We start from the raw sequence: 20,688 nt of genomic DNA on the forward strand, positions 1-20,688 counted from the left end.
TTGCCACTTTATCAGGTGTTTTCTCCGTGTGTTTCAATTCGGGCATGGAATTACTGGAATTATGATGAGAGGGACACTGACTAGGAGGGATAAGGAGTAGAGGGGAAGGACGGAGAACCCGATGTGGAGGCTGAAGGTGGCACGGTCCACGGGGGGTGCAAGGATCACTAAGGAGAGGTGATGGGGTGTAGCAGATGGCTAACAATTGTTAGCCAAGGCAGAGGAAGGGAAGGAGCCATGGTGCCTACCCAGGTTTCTACACCCTTACCGTGGATGGCTAAGGGGTTGCTTTGGCTCTCCAGGCCAGCCATAAACCTCCAGGTGACTTTTATTCATTCCCACCCAAGTTGGGGAATTGGGGCTCTGGGATAAAACAGTCTCTGGGTTAGTGGACTGTCTAGGGACTAGCCAGGATATAGAATCTTAGGGGCCTAAGATTAGGAGAGTCTCACCTGAAGGGAGAAGGTTAATTGGAGCTCTGTTTCCACCAGTCCACTAGCTGGAAGGACGATCTCGTTGGAGCGAAGAATTCTTTTTGAACCCTGAAACCGAGAAGAAAAGTCTGTTTGGCCAGGTGCAGTGGCTCATGCCAGTAATCCCAGCAGTTTGGGAGGCTGAGGTAGAAGGACTGCTTGGACTCAGGAGTTTGAGACTAGCCTGGGGCAACATAGTGAGACTCCTGTTTCTACAAAAAATAAAAAATTTGTCTCGGTGGGGGTACACATGCCTGTAGTCCCAGCTACTCAGGAGGCTGAGATGCGAGGATCACCTGAGCCTGGGAGTTCGAGCCTGCAATGAGTCGTGATCCTGCCACTGCACTCCAGCCTGGGTGACAGAGCGAGACCCTGTCTCAAATAATATTAATAATAAAAAGAAAAAAAAAATCTGTCAAAGCTGTGTCACCAAAAATCAGACCAAAAGAAATACTATGTTTGCAAACAACTTCTAAACTCTATAAGCATTCTTTAAAAAAAAAAAAATTAAATTTTATTTTTTTTGAGACGAGTCTCATTCTGTCGCCCAGGTTGGACTGTAGTGGTGCGATCTCGGCTCACTGCAACCTCCGCCTCCTGGGTTCAAGCGATTCTCCTGCCTCAGCCTCCTGAGTAGCTGGGACTACAGGTGCCTGCCACAACGCCCGGCAAATTTTTTTTGTATTTTTAGTAGAGATGGGGTTTCACCATGTGCTGGCCTTGAACTCCTGCCCTCAGATGATCAGCTCGCTTCAGCCTCCCAAAGTGCTAGGATTACAGGCATGGGTCACCACACCCGGCCCAAACATTCTTACCAGTCCAAATATTTCATGAATCCTTACTGTACTTATTTGAATCAAGCCTCTACCATAAGTCTGATTTTACATGTATGATGCTGTAGGGTGCATAAAGGGTTATCACAGCAAAATGATTTGTTAATGCCTGCGAGTTCCCAGCACTCCTGGGGAAGAGGCCGGTAGTGTCAGCCTCCAGGGTGTATATGACCCTCCCTGCCCACCGTTCCTTTTTTTTTTTCCCCCAAGAACTTCCTCTTTAACCTCCCCACCCTCCAAACCGAGTATTTGGGTTAGACAGCCCTCTTACTGCCATGTTGGTCGGGCTGGCCTCGAACTCCTGACTTCAAGTGATCCTCCCTCTGACTCCCCAGGCACACTGTCTTGTCTCTGGGCTTTTCATGTACTTTTCTTCTCTTCTTGGATGCTTTTTTTGGCTTCTGAACACAAGTAACCAACTCATCTTTCAGATCTCAGCTGAAATTTTTTTTTTTTCCCAGAACTTCCTCTTTAACCTCCCCTGCTCCAAACCTAATATTTGGGTTAGACAGCCCTCTTACTGCCAGTTACTGAATCTCACTAAACTTCAAGATCCATAAGACAAAGATATGTCTTGTTCAATATGATTCCCAGCACACAAATAAACGGTGTTGAATAAATTTGTCTAAAAAAAATAAGCAGTTTAAAAATTAATACCAATAATAAAAAAACCCCACAACATCCAAAGTTGGTAAGGATGTGGTAGGATTTCCAAATTCATTCATTGTTGAAGCAAAGTAAATTACAGTAACCCTTTTAGAAAGTAGCCTGGCAAAAAAGAAACATTTCCATTCAAAAATTGTAATCCAAAACAATAAATTCTAAGGGCATGATTTTTATATATTATTTTCTTTTTTCCCCCTTGATCCCATGACCTTGGAGGGAATGGTTTTTTTCTTTTTCTTTTTTTTTTTTTTAAATAAAAAAAGAGACGAGGTCTCACTATGTTGCCCAGGCTGGTCTTTAACTTCTGAGCTCAAATAATCTTCCCACTTCAGCCTCCCAAAGTGCTAGAATTACAGGCCACCACACTGGGCCAGGAATGAGTTTTAAAAAGAAGAAAATCTGTAAACAAGGAGCTGCTCATTGAAACACTATTTTTACTATTTTTATTTTTTACTTGTAGAGATGGGGTGTTGCTATATTGCCCAGGTTGGTCTTGAACTCTTGGGCTCAAGCAATCCTACTGCCGTGGCCTCCCAAAGTGCTGGGATTACATAGACTTGAGCCCCACACCCATCTCTGTTTATAATTGATGACAAGTTTTGAGCTGCTCATCTCTCATCTTCGGCAAAGCTGTGATTACTCTGGGAATTGTTCGTTGAAATGGTACTATGCTGTGGTGCTGACCCTTAGGGGAAAATTCCACACATGGAAAAATGCCTCGGCCACTCATGAGGCCAAAATGAGACCAAGGAAGTAGAGCCCTGATGGTTATGTCATTCTGTAGTGATGCTGCCTATGGGTAACGGCCACAGGGGGAAGGCTGGGTATAAAATCAGCAGAAGGCTGGGTGTGGTGGCGCCTGTGATCCCAGCACTTTCCCAGGAATTCGAGACCAGCCTGAGCAAAACTGGGAAACCTCGTCTCTAAAAAAATACAAATATTAGCCGGGCGTGGTGGTGTGCACTTGTAATCCCAGCTACTCAGGAAGCTGAAGTGGGAGAATCATTTGAGCCTAGAAGGCAGAGGTTGCAATAAGCCAAGATCATGCCGGGCGCGGTGGCTCACGCCTGTAATCCCAGCACTTTGGGAGGCTGAGGCGGGCGGATCACGATGTCAGGAGATCGAGACCATCCTGGCTAACACGGTGAAACCCCGTCTCTACTAAAAATACAAAAAAAATTAGCCAGGCGTGGTGGTGGGCGCCTGTAGTCCCAGCTACTCGGGAGGCTGAGGCAGGAGAATGGCGTGAACCCGGGAGGCGGAGCTTGCGGTGAGCCAAGATCACACCACTGCACTCCAGCCTGGGGGTCAGAGCAAGACTCCCGTCTCAAAAATAATAATAATAATAATAATAATAATAATAATAATAAGCCAAGATCATATCATTGCACTCCAGCCTGGGCAACAGAGCGAGACCCTGTCTCAAAAAACAACAACAAAAATAAAATAACAGCAGAAGCACAGTCAGCCCACACACAGGCCAGGGCCTCAGGACTCCCGGAAGCTCGAGCGCTACAGTGGCAACGGAAGACTGAATGCATCAAATAAACTATAAAAAGCAAAACTGACAGCCACTCTCTCCCACAAGACTTTCCACACATTTATGAGATTCATGCCACAACTGGAAATTTGAGCACTGATTTCGTGATACTAAGGTTTTTGTTTTGTTATTTTAGAGTCTTGCTCTGTTGAGTAGGCTGGAGTACAGGGGCGTGATCTCGGCTCACTGCAGTCTCCGCCTCCCAGGTTCAAGTGACTCTCTTGCCTCAGCCTCCCAAGTAGCTGGGATTACAGGTGCATGCCATCACGCCCGGCTAATTTTTGTAGTTTTAGTAGAGACGAGGTTTTATAATGTTGGCCAGGCTGGCCTTGAACTCCTGATCTCAAGTTATCCACTTGTCTTGGCCTCCCAAAGTGCTGGGATTATAGGCGTGAGCCACCGTGTCTGGCCAAGGTGTGATAATGGTATTGTGGTTTTGTTTAAAAATACTGCCTACATTTTTTAATTACATATTGGAATATTTGTGGGTGAAATGTTATGATGTATGGATTACCTCAAAATAACACTGGTGAAGGGAAACAGATGGGGACACAGATGAAACAAGACTGGCGATGAGTTGATAACCATTACAGCTTGGAAAGGGGATCGAGGGAATTGTAAACTACTCTGTCTACTTTTGCATGTTTGAATTTTTTCCAAAATAAAAGTTGAAAAAAGTAATCAGTGCTTAGGGTTCTTTTCAGATTTCTCGGCTCAGAGCATATATTCATAGAATATGAAGGCCTTAGGGCCTGGTCCTGGCTCTTCCCTCTGCCTGGAAGGCTCTTCTTCCAGATACCTGAACGGCCCTCACCTCCTTCAAAGTCTTTAGGTAAAAGTCATCTTCTCAACCAGGTCTACCGTGACCACCGTAGGGAATCTGTTAACTTCCTCCACCCCAGCCCTCTCCATCCCCTTTATCTTATTTATTGTCACTATCAGACATCACCTTCCAATAGCAGTAGCCTCATTATACGATCATATTAACTATCACCACCCAAGTATGTGCTCTAAATACCTGTAAAACTTTCTATCCCAAATTCACTATCTGAATTTCAAACTCGCTAGAAGGAATCTGCGTGTGCAGGGAGCAGGATGCAGAGTGCAGTGTATTACGGGATCACAGCCAGGTCCGGCCCTTTCAAGCACGGTGCACTACTGTCCTTGTCTTTCCTACCCTTCCTCAAGGGTTTAGCTTTCATGGGTTCCAGTATTTGCTTCTTCCAGGTGCCTGGGGCACTACCAACCAGGGTCCAATTTCAAAATTATTTTTAATATACTTTTGTATCATTTGTTTATCTATATAACAGTATATCTTCATTTGCAGTATAGAAGCAAAACCATTTATATCTAAATATTAAAGTAACATTATAGCACATTAAAATATTTATTAATATTAATATATTTTAAAAATTAGGTTACAGGTGTTTTATTACTATTATTCTGAGACGGAGTCTCACTATGTTGCACAGGCTATAGTACAGTGGCACAATCTTGACTTACTGTAACCTCCGCCTCCCAGGCTCAAGTGATTCTCCTGCCTCAGCCTCCCAAGTGGCTGGCACTACAGGAGTGAGCCACAACGCCCAGCTAATTTTCGTATTTTTAGTAGAGATGGGGTTTCACCATGTTGCCCAGGCTCATCTTGAACTGCTGACCTCAGGTGATCCACCTGCCTTAGCCTCCCAAGTGCTGGGATTTACAGGCACGAACCACTGCGACTAGCCAGGTTACTGGTGTTTTAAATGCTTTTTATTTAAACCAAAAATTCTTTTCATATAGATGTTTAACAGTATTGTTGCTGGGTGTGGTGGCTCACATCTATAATCCCAGCACTTAAGGAGGCAGAAGTGGAAGGATAGCTTGAGCCCAGGAGTACAAGGGCTGCCTGGGCAACATAGTGAGATCCCCTTCTCGAAAAAAAAAAATTAAGAGTATTATAGTGATATTTGAGGAAACTGGCTGGGGTTTCTTGGATGTCTGAAGAATAACTGTTATTTTTCATTTATTCTTTATTTCAATTTTTTAATTAATAATTTTTATGGGTATATAGTAGGTATATTTATGAAGTACATAAGACATTTTGATCAGGCATACGACATGTAATAATCACATCAGGTTATATGGGGTCCATCACCTCAAGCATTTATCATTTATTTATGTTACAAATATTCCAATTATACTTTCAGTTTTAAATGTACTATAAATTAACATTGACTGTAATTGCCCTGTTGCACTATAAAATATCACAGATCTTTAAAACACTTTAAAAAAATTTTATAATTAAAAAATTTTTTTGGCTGGGCGTGGTGGCTCATGCCTGTAATCCCAGCACTTTGGGAGGCCGAGGCGGGTGGACCACCTGAGGTCAGGCGTTCAAGACCAGCCTGGGCAACATGGTGAAATCCCGTCTCTAACTAAAAATACAAAAATTAGCTGGGCATGGTTGTGCGTGCCTGTAATCCCAGCTACTTGGGAGGCTGAGGCAGAAGAATAACTTGAACCTGGGAGGTGCAGGTTGCAGTGAGCTGAGATTGTACCATTGCATTGCAGCCTAGGCGACAAGAGCGAAACTCCGTCTCAAAAAAAAAAAAAGTTTTTAAAAAATAGAGATGGGGCCAGGCGTGATGGCTCATGCCTGTAATCCCAGCACTTTGGGAGGCCAAGGTGGGCGGATCAGGTGGTCAGGAGATCGAAACCATCTTGGCTAACATGGTAAAACCCTGTCTCTACTAAAAATACAAAAAATTAGCCAGGCGTGGTGGTGGGCGCCTGTAGTCCTAGCTACGCAGGAGGCTGAGGCAGGAGAATGGTGTGAACCCGGGAGGCGGGGCTTGCAGTGAGCCAAGATCATGCCACTGCACTCCAGCCTGGGCAACAGAGCGAGACTCTGTCTCAAAAAAAAAAAAAAAAAAAAAGAGATGGGGTTTCACTACAGTGCTCAGGCTGCTCTCAAACTACTGGACTCAAGGGATCTTCCCACCTCAGCCTTCCAAAGTGCTAGGGTTACAGGCGTGAGCCACCATGCTTGGCCAAATACCGGATCTTATTCATTCTATGTTTTTGTATCCATTAACTATCGTCACAGCCCCACTGCCCATACAAACCTGTGGTAACCATCATTAGACTATCTCCATGACTTCAATTTTTAACTCCCAGAAGTAAGTGAGAGCATTCAAAGTATGTCTTTCTATGCCTGGCTTATTTAACATAATATCCTCCAGTTCCATCCATGTTATTGCAAATGACAGGACCTCCTTCTTTTTTATGGCTGCATAGTACTCCATTATGTGTATGTACCATTTTCTTCATCAATTTATCTGTTGATGGACACTTAGGTGCTTCCAAATCTTGGCTATTGTGAATAGTGCTACATGGGACTATTTTGGTTTTTTGAGGAACCTCCATACTGTTTTCCATATTCACTGTATTAATTTACATTCCTACCAACAGTGTATGAGGGTTCCCTTTTCTCTACATCCTCACCAGCATTCACTATTGCCTGTCTTTTGGATAAAAGCCATTTAAACCAGGGTGAGATGATATCTCATTGTAGTTTTGATTAGCATTTCTCTGATAATCAATGATGTTGCACACCCTTTCATATGCCTGTTCATCATTTGTAGGTCTTCTTTTGAGAGATGTCTATTCAGATCATTTGCCCATTTCTTAATAGGATTATTAGATATTTTCCTGAGTTGTTTGAGCTCCTTATATATTCTGGTTATTAATCCCTTGTCAGATGGACAAGGGATCCCTTGTTGGCCTCTCAAAGTGCTGGGATTACAAGCATGAGCCACTGCGCCTGGCCCAGAAGCTTTTTAACTTGATGTGATCCCATATGTCCATTTTTGCTTTGGTTGCCAGTGCTGGGTATTACACAAGAAATCTCTGCCCAGATCAATTTCCTAGAGAGTTCCCCCAATGTTTTCTTATATTTTTATTATTTTAGTGGCCAAAGCAGTTGGAAAAATGTTTTCTTTTAGTAGTGTCATAGTTTCAGGTATTAGATTTAAGCATCCAGTCAATTTTTATCTGATTTTTGTATATAGTGAGAGATAAGAGTCTAGTTTCATCCCTCTGCATGTGGATATCCAGTTTTTCCAGCATCATGTATTGAGGAGATTGTCCTTTCCCCAATATATGCTCTTGGCACCTTTGTTGAAAATTAGTTCACTGTAGATGTATGGATTTATTGCCAGATTCTCTATTCTCTTCCATTGGTGTAGGTGTTTGTTTTTATGCCAGTACCAGGCTGTTTTGGTTACTATAGTTCTGTAGTATAATTTGAAGTCAGATAATGTGATTTCTCTAGGTTTCTTCTTTGTGCTCAGGATGGCTTTGGCTATTCTGGGTCTTCTGTGGTTCCATATACATTTTAGGATTGTTTTTTCTATTTCTGTGAAGAATGTCATTGGTATTTTGATAGGGATTGCACTGAATCTGTAGATTGCTTTGGGTGGTATGGACATTTTAACAATATTCATTCTTCCAATCCATGAATATGGAATATCTTTCCGCTTTTTGTGTCCTTTTAAATTTCTTGCATCAATGTTTTACAGTTTTTAATATAGACATCTTTCACTTCTTTGGTTAAGTTTATTCCTAGGTATCCTATTTTACTTGTAGCTCTTGTAAATGGGATTACTTTCTCGATTTTTCAGATTGTTCACTGTTGACATATAGAAATACTACTGATTTCTGTATGTTGATTTCGTATCCTGCAACTTCACTGATTTTGTTTATCAGTTCTACTAGTTATTTTGTGAAGTGTAGGTTTTTCCACATATAAGAGCATATCATCTGCAAACAAGGATAATTTGACTTCTTCCTTTCCAATCTGGATGCCTTTATTTCTTTCACTTGCCTGACTGCTCTAGTTAGGACTTCTAGTTATTATACTGAATAACAGTGGTGAAAGTGGGGATCCTTGTCTTGTTCCAGATCTTAAAGGAAAGGCTTTCAGTTTTTTTCTCCGTTCAGTCTGATACAAGCTATGGGTCTGTCACATACAGTTTTTATTGTGTTGAGGTATGTTTCTTTCATATCCATTTTTTGAGGATTTTTATCATGAAGGCTTGTTGAATTTTATCAAATGCTTTTTCAGAAAAAAAATATATACATATGTATGTGTGTATATATACATTCCCCCCACCAGAGATGAGGTTTTGCCATGTTGCCCAGGCTGGTCTCAAACTCTTGGCCTCAAGCGATCTATCTACCTTGGCCTCTCAAAGTGCTGGGATTACAGGCGGGAGCCACAATGCCCAGCCATTCAGCATCAATTGAGATTATCACATGGGTTTTGTCCTTCATTCTGTTGATATGATGTATCACATTAATTGATTTGTGTATGCTGAACCATCCTTGCGCATCCGTGGGATCTCAGTTGGTCATGATGAATGATGTTTTTAATGTGTTGCTGAACTCTGTTTGCTAGTATTTTCTTGACGATTTCTGCATCAATGTTAATCAGAGATACTGCCCTGTCACTTTCTTTGGTTTTGGCATCAGGGGAATACTGGTCTCACAGATTGAGTCTGGAAGTATTCTCTATGTTTTGGAATAGTTCTTCTTAAATGTTTGGTAACATTCAGTAGTGAAGCTAACAAGGCCTGGGCTTTTCTTTGCTGGGAGACTATGTTGATGGCATCTAGCTATTTTTTTTTTTTTTTTTGTTACTGGTCTATTCAGGTTTTGAATTTTTTTCATGGTTCAATCTTGGTAGGCTGTATCTTCCCTGGAATTTATCCATTTCTTCTAGGTTTTCCAGTTTATTGGTATACAGCTGCTCATAGCAGCCACTAATGATCCTTTGAATTTCTGCAATGTCAGTCACCTCTTTTTTCATCTCTGATTTATTTGTGTCTTCTCTTTTTCTTAGTTGGTCTGGCTAAAGGTTTGTCTATTTTGTCTTCTCAAAAAACAACTCTTTGGCCGGGTATGATGGCTCATGCCTGTAATCCCAGCACTGAAGGCCAAGGCAAGTGGATCACCTGAGTTTGGGAGTTTGAGACCAGCCTGGCAAATAAGGTGAAACCTCGTCTCTACTAAAAATACAAAAATTAGCCGTCATGGTGGTGCACACCTGTAATCCCAACTACTTGGGAGGCTGAGGCAGGAGAATCACTTGAACCTGGGAGGCAGAGGTTGCAATGAGCTGACATTGCACCACTGTACTCCAGCATGGGTGACAGAGCAAGACTCCATCTCAAAAACAAAACAAAACAAAACACACACAAAAATCCAAAAGTTGTTTTGTTGATTTTTTTTTCAAATTTATTTATTTCTGCTATGATGTTCATTATTTCTTTTCTTCTACTAATTTGGGGTTTGGTTTGCTCTTGCTTTTCTAGTTCTTTAAGAAGCATCATTAGGTTATTTGAAGTTTTTCTTCTTTTTTGATGTAGGCACTTAGCTATGAACTTCCCCCTTGGTACTGCTTTTGATGTATCCCATAGGTTTTGATATGTTATGTTTCCATTATCATTTGTTTCAAGAAAATTTCAGTTTCCTTCTTAATTTATTCATTGACCCACTGGTCATTTAGGAGCATATGGTTTAATTCCATGTGTGTGTATTGCTTTCGAAATTCCTTGTTATTGATTTCTAGTTTTATTCCATTATGGTCAGGGAAGATGCTTGATATTATTTCAACTTTTTTTTTTTTTTTTTTTGAGACAGAATCTCGCTCTGTTGCCCAGGCTGGAGTGCAGTGGCACAATCTCCGCTCACTGCAACCTCCACCTCCAGGATTCAAGCAATTCTCCTGCCTCAGCCTCCTGAGTAGCTGTGACTACAGGCACCTGCCACCACGCCCAGCTAATTTTTGTATTTTTAGGAGAGATGGGGTGTCACCATGTTGGCCAGGATGATCTTGATCTCTTGACCTCGTGATCCACCCACCTTGGCCTCCCAAAGTGCTGGGATTACAGGCGTGAGTCACCATGCCTGGCCTCAACTTTTTTTTTTTTTTAATGTTTTAAGACTTGTTTTGTGACCTAACATATGGCCTATCCTTGAGAATGATCCACATGCTAAGGAAAAAAAAAGTGTATTCTGCAGCCATTGGAAGAAATGTTCTGTAAATATCTATTAGGTCCATTTGGTCTATAGTGCAGTTAAGTCTGATGTTTCTTAGTTTATTTTGTCTGGATAATCTGTCCAATGCTGAAAGTGGGCTGTTAAAGTCTCTAGCTATTGTTGTACTGGAGTCTAACACTCTCTTTAGCTCTAATAATATCTGATTTATATATCTGGGTGCTCCAGTGTTAGGTGCATATATATTTACAATTGTTATCCTCTTGCTGAGTTGACCACTTTATCGTTATATAATGACCTTGTCAATTTTTACAATTTTTGTCTTGAAATCTATTTTGTCTGATGTAAGTATAGCTATGCCTACTCTTTTTTTTTTTTTTTTTTTTTGGTTTCCATTTGCATAGAGTATATTTTTCCAACCCTTTATTTTTAGTCTCTATGTGTCTTTACAGGTCAAGCGTGTTTCTCGTAGGCAACAGATGTTTGGGTCATGTTTTTGTTTTTGTTTTTCTGAGACAGCATCTCACTCTGTTGCCCAAGGTGGAGTGCACTGGCACAATCATAGCTCATTTTAGCCTTAACCTCCTGAGCTCAAGTGATCCTCCTACCTCAGACTCCTGAGTAGGTCTACCACTACACCCAGCTAATTTTTCAAATTCTTTGTAGACACAGGATTCCACTATGCTGCCCAAGCTGGTCTCAAACCCCTGGGCTCAAGCAATACTTTCGCCTCAGCCTCCCAAAGTGCTGGGATTATAGGCATGAGCCACTGTGCCTAGCTGGGTCCTGTTTTGTTTTGTTTTTTTGAGACAGAGTCTTGCACTGTTGCCTGGGCTGGAGTGCTGTGGTGCAATCTGGGTTCACTGCAACCTCCGCCTCCCAGATTCGAGCAATTCTCCTGCCTCAGCCTCCCGAGTAGCTGGGATTACAGGCGTGCACCACCACACCAAGCTAATTTTTTGTATTTTTAGTACAGATGGGGTTTCACCATGTTGGCCAGGCTGGTCTTGAAATGCTGACCTCGTGATTTGCCCACCTTAGCCTCCCAAAGTGCTGGGATTACAGGCATGAGCCACCATGCTCAGCTGGGTCTTGTTTTCTAATGCATTCAACTACTCCATGTCTTTTGATTGCAGAATTTTGTCCATTTATATTCAATGTTATTATTGATAAGTAAGGACTTACTATTGCCATTTTGTTATTTGTTTTCTGGTTGTTTTGTGGTCTTCCTTCCTTCTTTCCTTCTTGTTTTTCTTTTTGTGAAAGTGATTTTCTCGGATGGTATGTTTTAATTTCTTGCTTTTTATTTTTTTGCTTTTTGTGTATGTTACAGGGTTTTTTGATTTGCGGTTACCATGAGGCTTGCAAATAACATCTTACAACCCATCGTTAAAAACTGAATGGTAACTTAACTCTGATTGCAAAAACAAAAAATAAAGAAGCAAAGAGAAAACCAATAAAAACTCTACACTTCAACTTCATCCCACCTCCCTCTTTTTTTTTTTTTTTTTTTGGAGATAGAGTCTTGCTCTTTTGCCAAGGCTGGAGTGCAGTGGTGCCATCTTGGCTCACTGCAACCTCTGCCTCATGGGTTCAAGTGATTCTCCTGCCTCAGCCTCCTGAGTAGCTGGGATTACAGGCATGTGCCACCATGCCTGGCTAATGTTGTATTTTTTGTAGAGACAGGGTTGTACTATGTTGGCCAGGCTGGTCTCGAACTCCTGACCTAAGGTGACCCAGCTACCTCAGCCTCCCAAAGAGCTGGGATTATAGGCATGAACTGCACCTGGCCCATAGTTATTATTTTTGATAGGCTCATCTTTTAGTCTTCCTACTCAAAATATGAGTAATTTACACACCACAATTACAGTGTTGTAATATTCTGTATTTCTTATTTTTCCCATTTAAATAATAAAATATAGGCTTCTGCCATCCAACATATTTTCAGGAATGGATTAGATTTTAAGGAATGTGGCTGGATACGGTGGTTCACACCTGTAATCCCAGCGCTTTGGGAGGCCAAGGTGGGTGGATCACTTGAGGTCAGGAGTTTGAGACCAGCCTGACCAACATGGTGAAACCCCATGCCTACTAAAAATCCAAAAATTAGTGAGGTGTGGTGGTGCATGCCTGTAATCCCAGCAATCTGGGAGGCTGAGGCAGGTGAATCATTTGAACCCGGGAGGCGGAGGGTGCAGTGAGCTGAGATCGTGCCATTGCACTCCAGCCTGGGCAACAAGAGTGAAACTCCATCTCATAAAATAAAACAAAATTTTTAAGGAATGCCTACATATAATTTTCTCGTTTATTTTGTTTATTGTTTCTTTCCTTTTACTATAATAATTCTCAAATTTTTGGCCTCAGGACCTTTTTACACTCTTTTTTTTGAGACGTAGTCTCGCTCTGTTGCCCAGGCTGGAGTGCAGTGGCACGATCTCTGCTCACTGCAAGCTCCGCCTCCCGGGTTCACGCCATTCTCCTGCCTCAGCCTCCCAAGTAGCTGGGACTACAGGCGCCCGCCACTATGCCCAGCTAATTTTTTGTATTTTTAGTAGAGACGGGGTTTCACCATGTTAGCCAGGATGGTCTCGATCTCCTGACCTCGTGATTTGCCCACCTCAGCCTCCTGAAGTGCTGGGATTACAGGCATGAGCCACTGTGCCTGGTCCTTTTTACACTCCTAGAAAGAATCCCAAAAAGCTTTTGTGTATGTAGATATATCTATTAATATTTTGTTTATGTAGGTTTATCTATCAATAGTCACCACATTATGAATTAAAACAGATATTTTAAAATATTTATTAATCCATTTAAAATTAACAATAAACCTATTATGTGTTTATATACAAAGTTTTAAAACAAAAAATATGTTCCCGAAACAAAAATAATTTAGTGAGAAGACATAGTTTTTTTAAAAAATCATAGCTTTACTGGGATATAATTCAAATACCATACAATTCACCCATTTAAAGTGTACAATTCAATGGCTTTCAGTATGTTTAGAGCTGTGCAACCATCGCCACAGTCAGTGCCAGAACATTCTCATCATTCAACAAGGAAACCTCATATTCTTTAATTATCACCCTCCCCAGTCTGCCCATCTCCCACCCTAACCCCTGGCAACTACAATCTACTTTCTGACCCTAAGGATTTGCCTATTTCATATAAATGGAATCATACAATATGTGGCCTTTTGTGTCTTGCTTCTTTGACTTAGCATCATGTTTTCAAGGTTCATCCATCTGGAGCATGGCTATACTTCATTCTTTTTTATTGCCAAGTAGTATTCCGGAGCTGTATGACTAGACCACATTTTATTTATCCATTGATCAGTTGATGGACTTGTATTGTTTCTACTTTTTAGCTTGTGAATAATTCTGTTATGAACATTTGCATGTTAGATTTTTTGTGTTTTCATTTCTCTTGGGGACATACCTAGGAGTAGAATTGCTAAGTCATATATGGTTACTCTGATATGGTTACTCTGTCTTTAACCTTTTGAGAACCAGGCATGGTGGCACAAGCCTATAATCCCAGCACTGGGAGGTCGAGGCGGGAGGATTGCTTGAGGCCAGGAGTTTGAGACCAGCCTGGGCAACACAGCAAGACCTTGTCTCTAAAATAAAAACAAAAGCAAAACAAAACAACACAGTGGCTGCATTATTTTACATTCCCAACAGCAGTGTATGAGGGAGATGGCATAGTTTTACATTTCTGTAAATCTTTTTAATGAATGACTTAATAGAGAACAACTAGATTCTCATTCCTATTTTTGTACTCAACGTGTTGCAAAACTAGTTTGGTTGAGTATATGCAGAAAATCCAGACTCAAAGTGATCTATAGCTGGAAGAAAGAGGAGCATTTTCGCCTGTAGTCCCAGCTACTCGGGAGGCTGAGGCAGGAGAATGGCGTGAACCCGGGAGGCGGAGCTTGCAGTGAGCCGAGATTGCGCCACTGCACTCCAGCCTGGGCGACAGAGTGAGACTCCGTCTCAAAAAACAAAACAAAACAAAAAAAAAACAAAAAAAAAAAAGAGGAGCATTTTAACAGCCTTTCTAGACAACTGTGGAATTTTTTATTTATTTTTATTTTTTATTTTTAGAGACAAGGTCTCGTTCTGTTGCCCAGGGTGGAGTGCAGTGGTGTGATTGTAACTCATGGTAAACTTGAACTCCTGGGCTTAGGCAATCCTCCTGCCTCAGCCTCCCAAATAGCTGGGACTGCAGGCATACACCACCATGCCCAGATAGTTTTTATTTTTGGTAAAGATGGGGTCTTGCTGTGTTGCCCAGGATGGTCTCGAACTCCTGGGCTTGAGCAATCCTCTCACCTTGGCCTCCCAAAGTGCTGGGATTACAGGTATAAGCCATCGTGACCAGCCAGTTGTGGACTATTTTCCTTTGATACTATACCATTAACTCTCTAAGTGGTAGTTTCTTTTTTTTTTTTTTTTTTGAGACGGAGTCTCACGCTGTTGCCCAGGCTGGAGTGCAGTGGCGCGATCTCAGCTCACTGCAAGCTCCGCCTCCCGGGTTCCCGCCATTCTCCTGCCTCAGCCTCCTGAGTAGCTGGGACTACAGGCGCCCGCCACCGCGCCCGGCTAATTTTTTGTATTTTTAGTAGAGACGGGGTTTCACTGTGGTCTCGATCTCCTGACCTTGTGATCCGCCCGCCTCGGCCTCCCAAAGTGCTGGGATTACAGGCTTGAGCTCTAAGTGGTAGTTTCTTAAAGATTAGTTGCAAAGTAAAAATTTTTTTTCCAAAGTAGAATTTTAAATAATATCAATAAGACTTTCATACTCTTATATGTTAAAATCCAATTAATAGAAAAAGAATGTTAATGAAAACACTAGGAAATCTGAAGTCTAATTTAATTAATAGTATCATACCAATGATAATTTCTTAGTTTTGATAAATGTACCATGTTTAAGAGAGATGTTAACATTGGGAGAAGCTGGATGGGTATACAGGAACTCTTTAGACTATCCCTGCATCTCTTGGGTATATTTAAAATTATTTTAAAATAGAAAGTTAAAAACCCAATCCACTGGTCTATTTTGTTCTTTGAAAGGATCTTTTATCCAGCATGATTTTGTAATCTCATGCATTAGTCATTTAGAAAATATTCAAATGTTATATATTATACAATATAAAAAACTCAAAATCTTTAATATCACTTCTGATTTCTTCAGAAAAGTCTTTAAGAACTGGGAAGCTTTTAAGCTTTCAGTGACAGAAACAAGTTTTCCAAAATTCTAATTTTCACTTAAAAGCTCAAATTTTGGCCAGATGTGGTAGCTCATGCCTGTAATCCCAGCACTTTGGGAGGCCAAGGTGGGCAGATTACCTGAGGTCACAGGTTCGAGATCAACCTGGGCAACATGGTTAAACCCCATCTCTACCAAAAATACACAAATTAGCTGGGCGTGGTGGTGGGCGCCTGTAGTCCCAGCTACTCGGGAGGCTGATGCAGGAGAATCGCTTGAACCCAGGAGATGGAGATTGCAGTGAGCCAAGATCACGCCACTGAACAGGGCAAGACTCTGTCTCAAAAAAAAAAAAAAAAAAAAAGGAATTTTATTTATCATTGGCAACCAAAACTAAGTTGTTTTCCTTGAATTGATAGGGTAACTCTGTTCATTTTTAAGAAAACACTTTCCAAACACCTGAGTCTAAATAACCTGTTTGTCTATAAGTCCCTCTTTGAAGTAAAAATGGTGTTCATGAAAAAAAGCAGCTACTGTAGTTCACAACTCAGTAGCTCTACCTCACCCAGGCACTAGTCTTAGAGACAGACATCGTACTTTGCTGCGAGGCAGAAGTGCTCAGTGTATACTTCCCATCTCATCACACGCAGTATGAGAAAGATGCAGACTCAAGGTTGAGATGTAATAAATGAACAAGTTTTACTGCTTTCTTGAGAACATTCTTAAGCAAAACTGGCTTTCTCTCCCTTTTTTTGAGTCGGAGTCTCGCTCTGTCGCCCAGGCCGGAGTGCACTGGCACAAACAGCTCATTCCAGCCAGCTCCTAGGCTCAAGTGACCCTCCTGCCCTGGCCTCTCAAGTAGCTGGGACCACAGGGGTGTGCCACTGTGCCTAGCCCTTTTATCTTCTTATTTCACTCATGAGATGGTAAACAACACAATGACTCCTGGGACATTGGGTGCATTTGTGCTGAGGCACCAGCAGCTTTATCCACTGTTGCTTTTGTACTTTCAGTGCAAAAGTCAACATGCTGAAAAAGGCAAATAATGCCACAGTATTATCATGAAAATAGTTGTAGCCTCCTGTACCCCCTGAAAGTGTCTTAGAGACTTCAGAGTCTGCAGATCTCCTTTGGGGAATCACTGCTCAGTGCTTCTTAATGGCAGGGATTTTTGTCTGTTTTGATCACTGCTGTATCTCCTGTGCCTAGAACAATGTTTGGCACATAATGGATGCTCAATAAGTATTTATTATATGAATGCATACATAAGTGACTGAATAAATGAATGTGGTGACATCTGTAATTACTTTCAGCCACTTGGAAGGAGAACAATTTAAAAATTCAAAATATTTGTAGTTTTGGTATAATTTAGAATTATACAATGCTAAATATTTAATCAGGAAATAAATTATTTCTTTGGCAAAAGCATTTAGCTGCAGGGATGGCAAACTCAGTAGGGAACTTTCAAAACCACCCCAATGGTGTCGGCACAGAACAGCAACATTCTTTAGCAAAGGAAGCAATTCCTGAAAATGGGAACACTGTCTGTGACCTAGAAATGGGGACCAAAATCAGGAGAGGAGGACAAGACACTAACAGTTCACATCGCTGTCCCACAGTCGCTTTCCCAACAAACAGTGTCTGGGAACACTTCATAGATTTGGAAGGAATTATTCATAAAATGAACAGGGAATTAGAATATAAGGTGGGACACACAGGGATTCATGAGTAATTAAAACATTTTAAGTTTTTGTTGTTGTTGTTTTGAGATGGAGTCTCACTCTGTCACCCACGCTGGAGTGTAGTGGCACAATCTCAGCTCACTGCAACCTCTCCCTCAAAGGCTCAAGCAATTCTCCTGCTCCAGCCTCCTGAGTAGCTGGGACTACAGGCATGCCTGGCTAATTTTTGTATTTTTAGTAGAGACGGGGTTTCACCATGTTGGCCAGGCTGGTCTCGAACTCCTGACCTTGGGTGGTCCACCACCTTAGCTTCCCAAAGTGCTGGGATTACAGGCGTGAGCCACCACGCCCGGCCCAACATTTTAAGTTTTGAAGACTAAATTATGTATTTGGGACTAATGTATTTATCCCAGAAAGAGGCCCAGGCACCTCAATGTATGATTCACACACTGAGAGTGATATAGAAGTGGATTTTAATGAAGGTGATATAGTACAATAAATTGCAGCATAGTAGGTGAACTAGCTAATAAAATATTCTGGTTAGTAGGGAGTTATCACAGTTTGCTATTTTTCAACGAATAAGAATTCAGTAAATACACCATCCTTAAGCTGAAGACTCCAGTCATTATTTAGTGACTCCAGAGGCACTGCAGAATCTCTCTCTACTCCAGGGAGTCATGAGCAGAAAGGATTAATCAGTTAAGAGAGGTCTGGTAATGAGATTTAATGAGCACACAAATTACCCACTCTTTAGTTTCTGGTCCCAGTTCTGCCGTTTGGTAATTAGCTGGCAACAGGTAAATTCCTGAGCCCTTCTATAATTCAGCTTTTCCCTTCTCCTTTCCTTAAATTCAGGAATACTTAAGAACACAAATGTTTGTGAAATGTTGTGGGTCCCTTGAAAATACTAAATGTAAGGAGTTATAGGTGGGATTTATATAGAAGATAAAATATCCCAGTAAACTTTAAATTGCCCAGTCTGAAATAACAATCTATAAGTTTCTTCCACGCTATAGAAAACCTCCGAAGTGCAGGTTGGGCACAGTGGCTCACGCCTGTAATCCCAGCACGTTGGGAGGCCGAGGTAGGCGAATCACGAGGTCGGGAGATCGAGACCATCCTGGCTAACACGGTGAAACCCTGTATCTACTAAAAATATAAAAATTTAGCCAGGCATGGTGGCAGGTGCCTGTAATCCCAGCTACTTGGGAGGCTGAGAGGCAGGAGAACAGCATGAACCCGGGAGGCAGGGCTTGCAGTGAGCCGAGATCGCTCCACTGCACTCAGCCTGGGTGACAGACAGGGCAAGACTCCATCTCAAAAAAAAAAAAAAGAAAACCTCTGAAGTGCTTCCCACACCCGTGCATCTACCTGGATCTAGCAATCCTGGGACTAAGACTGAAACCAATGCTAGCCAGCCTAGTAATTTCTGAGTAGTTTATAATAAACAGTTTAGGATCTATATCACTTGATCCTCATAGTATGTATAGGAAAAACCATTTCTGTTCTTCAGACAAAGAAAGGTTTGAAGAAACTGAGTGCCTTAACCAAGAGGCAGAGCTGGGCTCAGAAGGTCCCGTGAGCTCTGTCATCTTTCCACTGTGTACCTTGCTGTGCTGAGAGGAGGAAGCCAGAGGTGGTCCCAGTGGTGTTTCTGAAGCCCCAGCAGTGGGCAAATGGTTATCCAGCTTCCCTGGGCCCTGAACCAACAGTCCTGCCCTACTCACCTGCAGCTTCACAGCAATGACCACTGAGTTAAGATCTTTGTCCATTTCTTTTAGCATGACAAGTTTCTTCAGAGTCAAGCTGAATAGCCTAGAAAAACAGGGAAGGAAGATACTGTCATATGCAAGGAACTTATGAGAAAAGTGATGAACAACTGGTTAGGCAACCTGCCTTACCTGAAGTAAGAATGTGAGAACGCTGTCCTCAGTCCCAGGGGTCCCCTGTCTCAGTGAAAGATTATCCCCTCTTACTTAATGTTTATACTTTTAAGAGATAGGTCTCACTATGTTGCCTAGACTGGATCCTTGGGCCCAAAGATCCTCCCCATCTTGGCCTCCTGAGTAGCCAGGACCACAGGCACATGCCACCATGCCCAGCTTCTAAAAGTAAGTGTGAAAAGGTACATTATTGTGTGAACTTCCATGGATGTCATTTATCTCAAGCCAAAGGCACACATTTTCCATGCCTAGTATGTTGGAGCCATTTCTGAGGGGGAAGAGGAGACCAAGGGAGGAGAATCACACAGTTCCTCTTCTACTTTCCACCTGATCACACCTGACAGATGTACAGATATAAATCTTTAGCAAGAGAAGATAATCCACACAAACAAAACATACACCATTTGGCAGGAAATGGTTAAATGGTCACAAATTCTATTTCAGCTGCATTTTGCTCCAAATATGCAGAACATCTTCAGTGCCACAAATCAAGAAATTCCCCTGCAACTCAAAAGTGACAGGATTGTCCCTCACTGTGGAGTCTCAGTAACTCTGCTCTGACTTGACCTTGGCCTTACCACAGCAGGGCCACCCTGGACTTCCAGCAGGAGTAGGAGGGAGACTCTGGACGCTGCCTTTCTGTGGCTGCCCAGGTGGTCAAAGTCTTCAAACATTCTTCTCCTGGGAGAGGTTCTGGGGAACGGGACACATGAGGGATGTTGCTGACTAGAGTCATGACAAGTCCAGAGAATCCGACTGGATTTCATGCCTCTTTTTTCCTCCGTGCTGAGGCCCTCTAGGCCCTGCTCAGGCCCCTGTCTTGCATCTCCACTGCCCTCCCTCTGCTCCAGCCACACTAACTTTCCTTTGGCTCCTTGGCAGTGCCACCCTCTCACCTCGGGGCCTTTGGAGGTTGCTGTTCCTTCTGTTGGCACCAGCCTGCCAGCTAACGCCTCTTCAGCCTTGGGTTATGCATTTTTGCCAGGAGAACTTCCCCCAATGCCTTGCAAAGTCTGTAATGTGTCCCCAGCACAACTCCTATCCTGCCACTGGAGTGTAACTTCCGGTGGGCAGGCAGCAGGCTTGCCCCTCCACCACTCTCCCCCCAGTATCTGCCCAAATGCTGGGCACAGTACAGTTGCTCGGCAAATATTTGTCACATTAAGTTTCCTAAAATGGTTTCTAGTTAAAATCAGATTAACAAAAGTATGTGAAGAAATTAATATAATTCATGTTTTTTTTTTTTTAAAGGAGGACAAATCCAGGTCAACAGAACTAAATTCTGGTTTTGAATTAACCTCA

General features: G+C 42.1%; 1 protein-coding gene across 8 annotated transcripts in view; it reads right to left on the reverse strand.

Annotated features, from left to right (window-relative positions):
- Nucleotides 1-20,688, reverse strand: part of PACS1 (phosphofurin acidic cluster sorting protein 1) — a 172,156-nt gene that overhangs the window by 34,913 nt on the left and 116,555 nt on the right. For 6 of the 8 annotated variants that reach the window (XR_013403551.1, XR_013403552.1, XR_013403553.1 and 3 more), the window contains exons 2-3: nucleotides 19,171-19,258; nucleotides 453-542 (exon numbers count right to left, since the gene is read on the reverse strand). Coding sequence is in view for 4 of the 8 variants with exons in the window: in XM_028833214.2 (XP_028689047.2) it covers nucleotides 453-542; nucleotides 19,171-19,258 (178 nt within the window). In the remaining 4 variants the exon portion in view is untranslated. Of the gene's footprint in view, nucleotides 1-405; nucleotides 543-19,170; nucleotides 19,259-20,282; nucleotides 20,445-20,688 lie in introns of those variants that run through there. The other 2 variants (XM_028833215.2, XM_077962233.1) reach the window with 2 other exon arrangements.

Source organism: Macaca mulatta, chromosome 14 (assembly GCF_049350105.2).
Source record: "Macaca mulatta isolate MMU2019108-1 chromosome 14, T2T-MMU8v2.0, whole genome shotgun sequence".
Taxonomy (NCBI): domain Eukaryota; kingdom Metazoa; phylum Chordata; class Mammalia; order Primates; family Cercopithecidae; genus Macaca; species Macaca mulatta.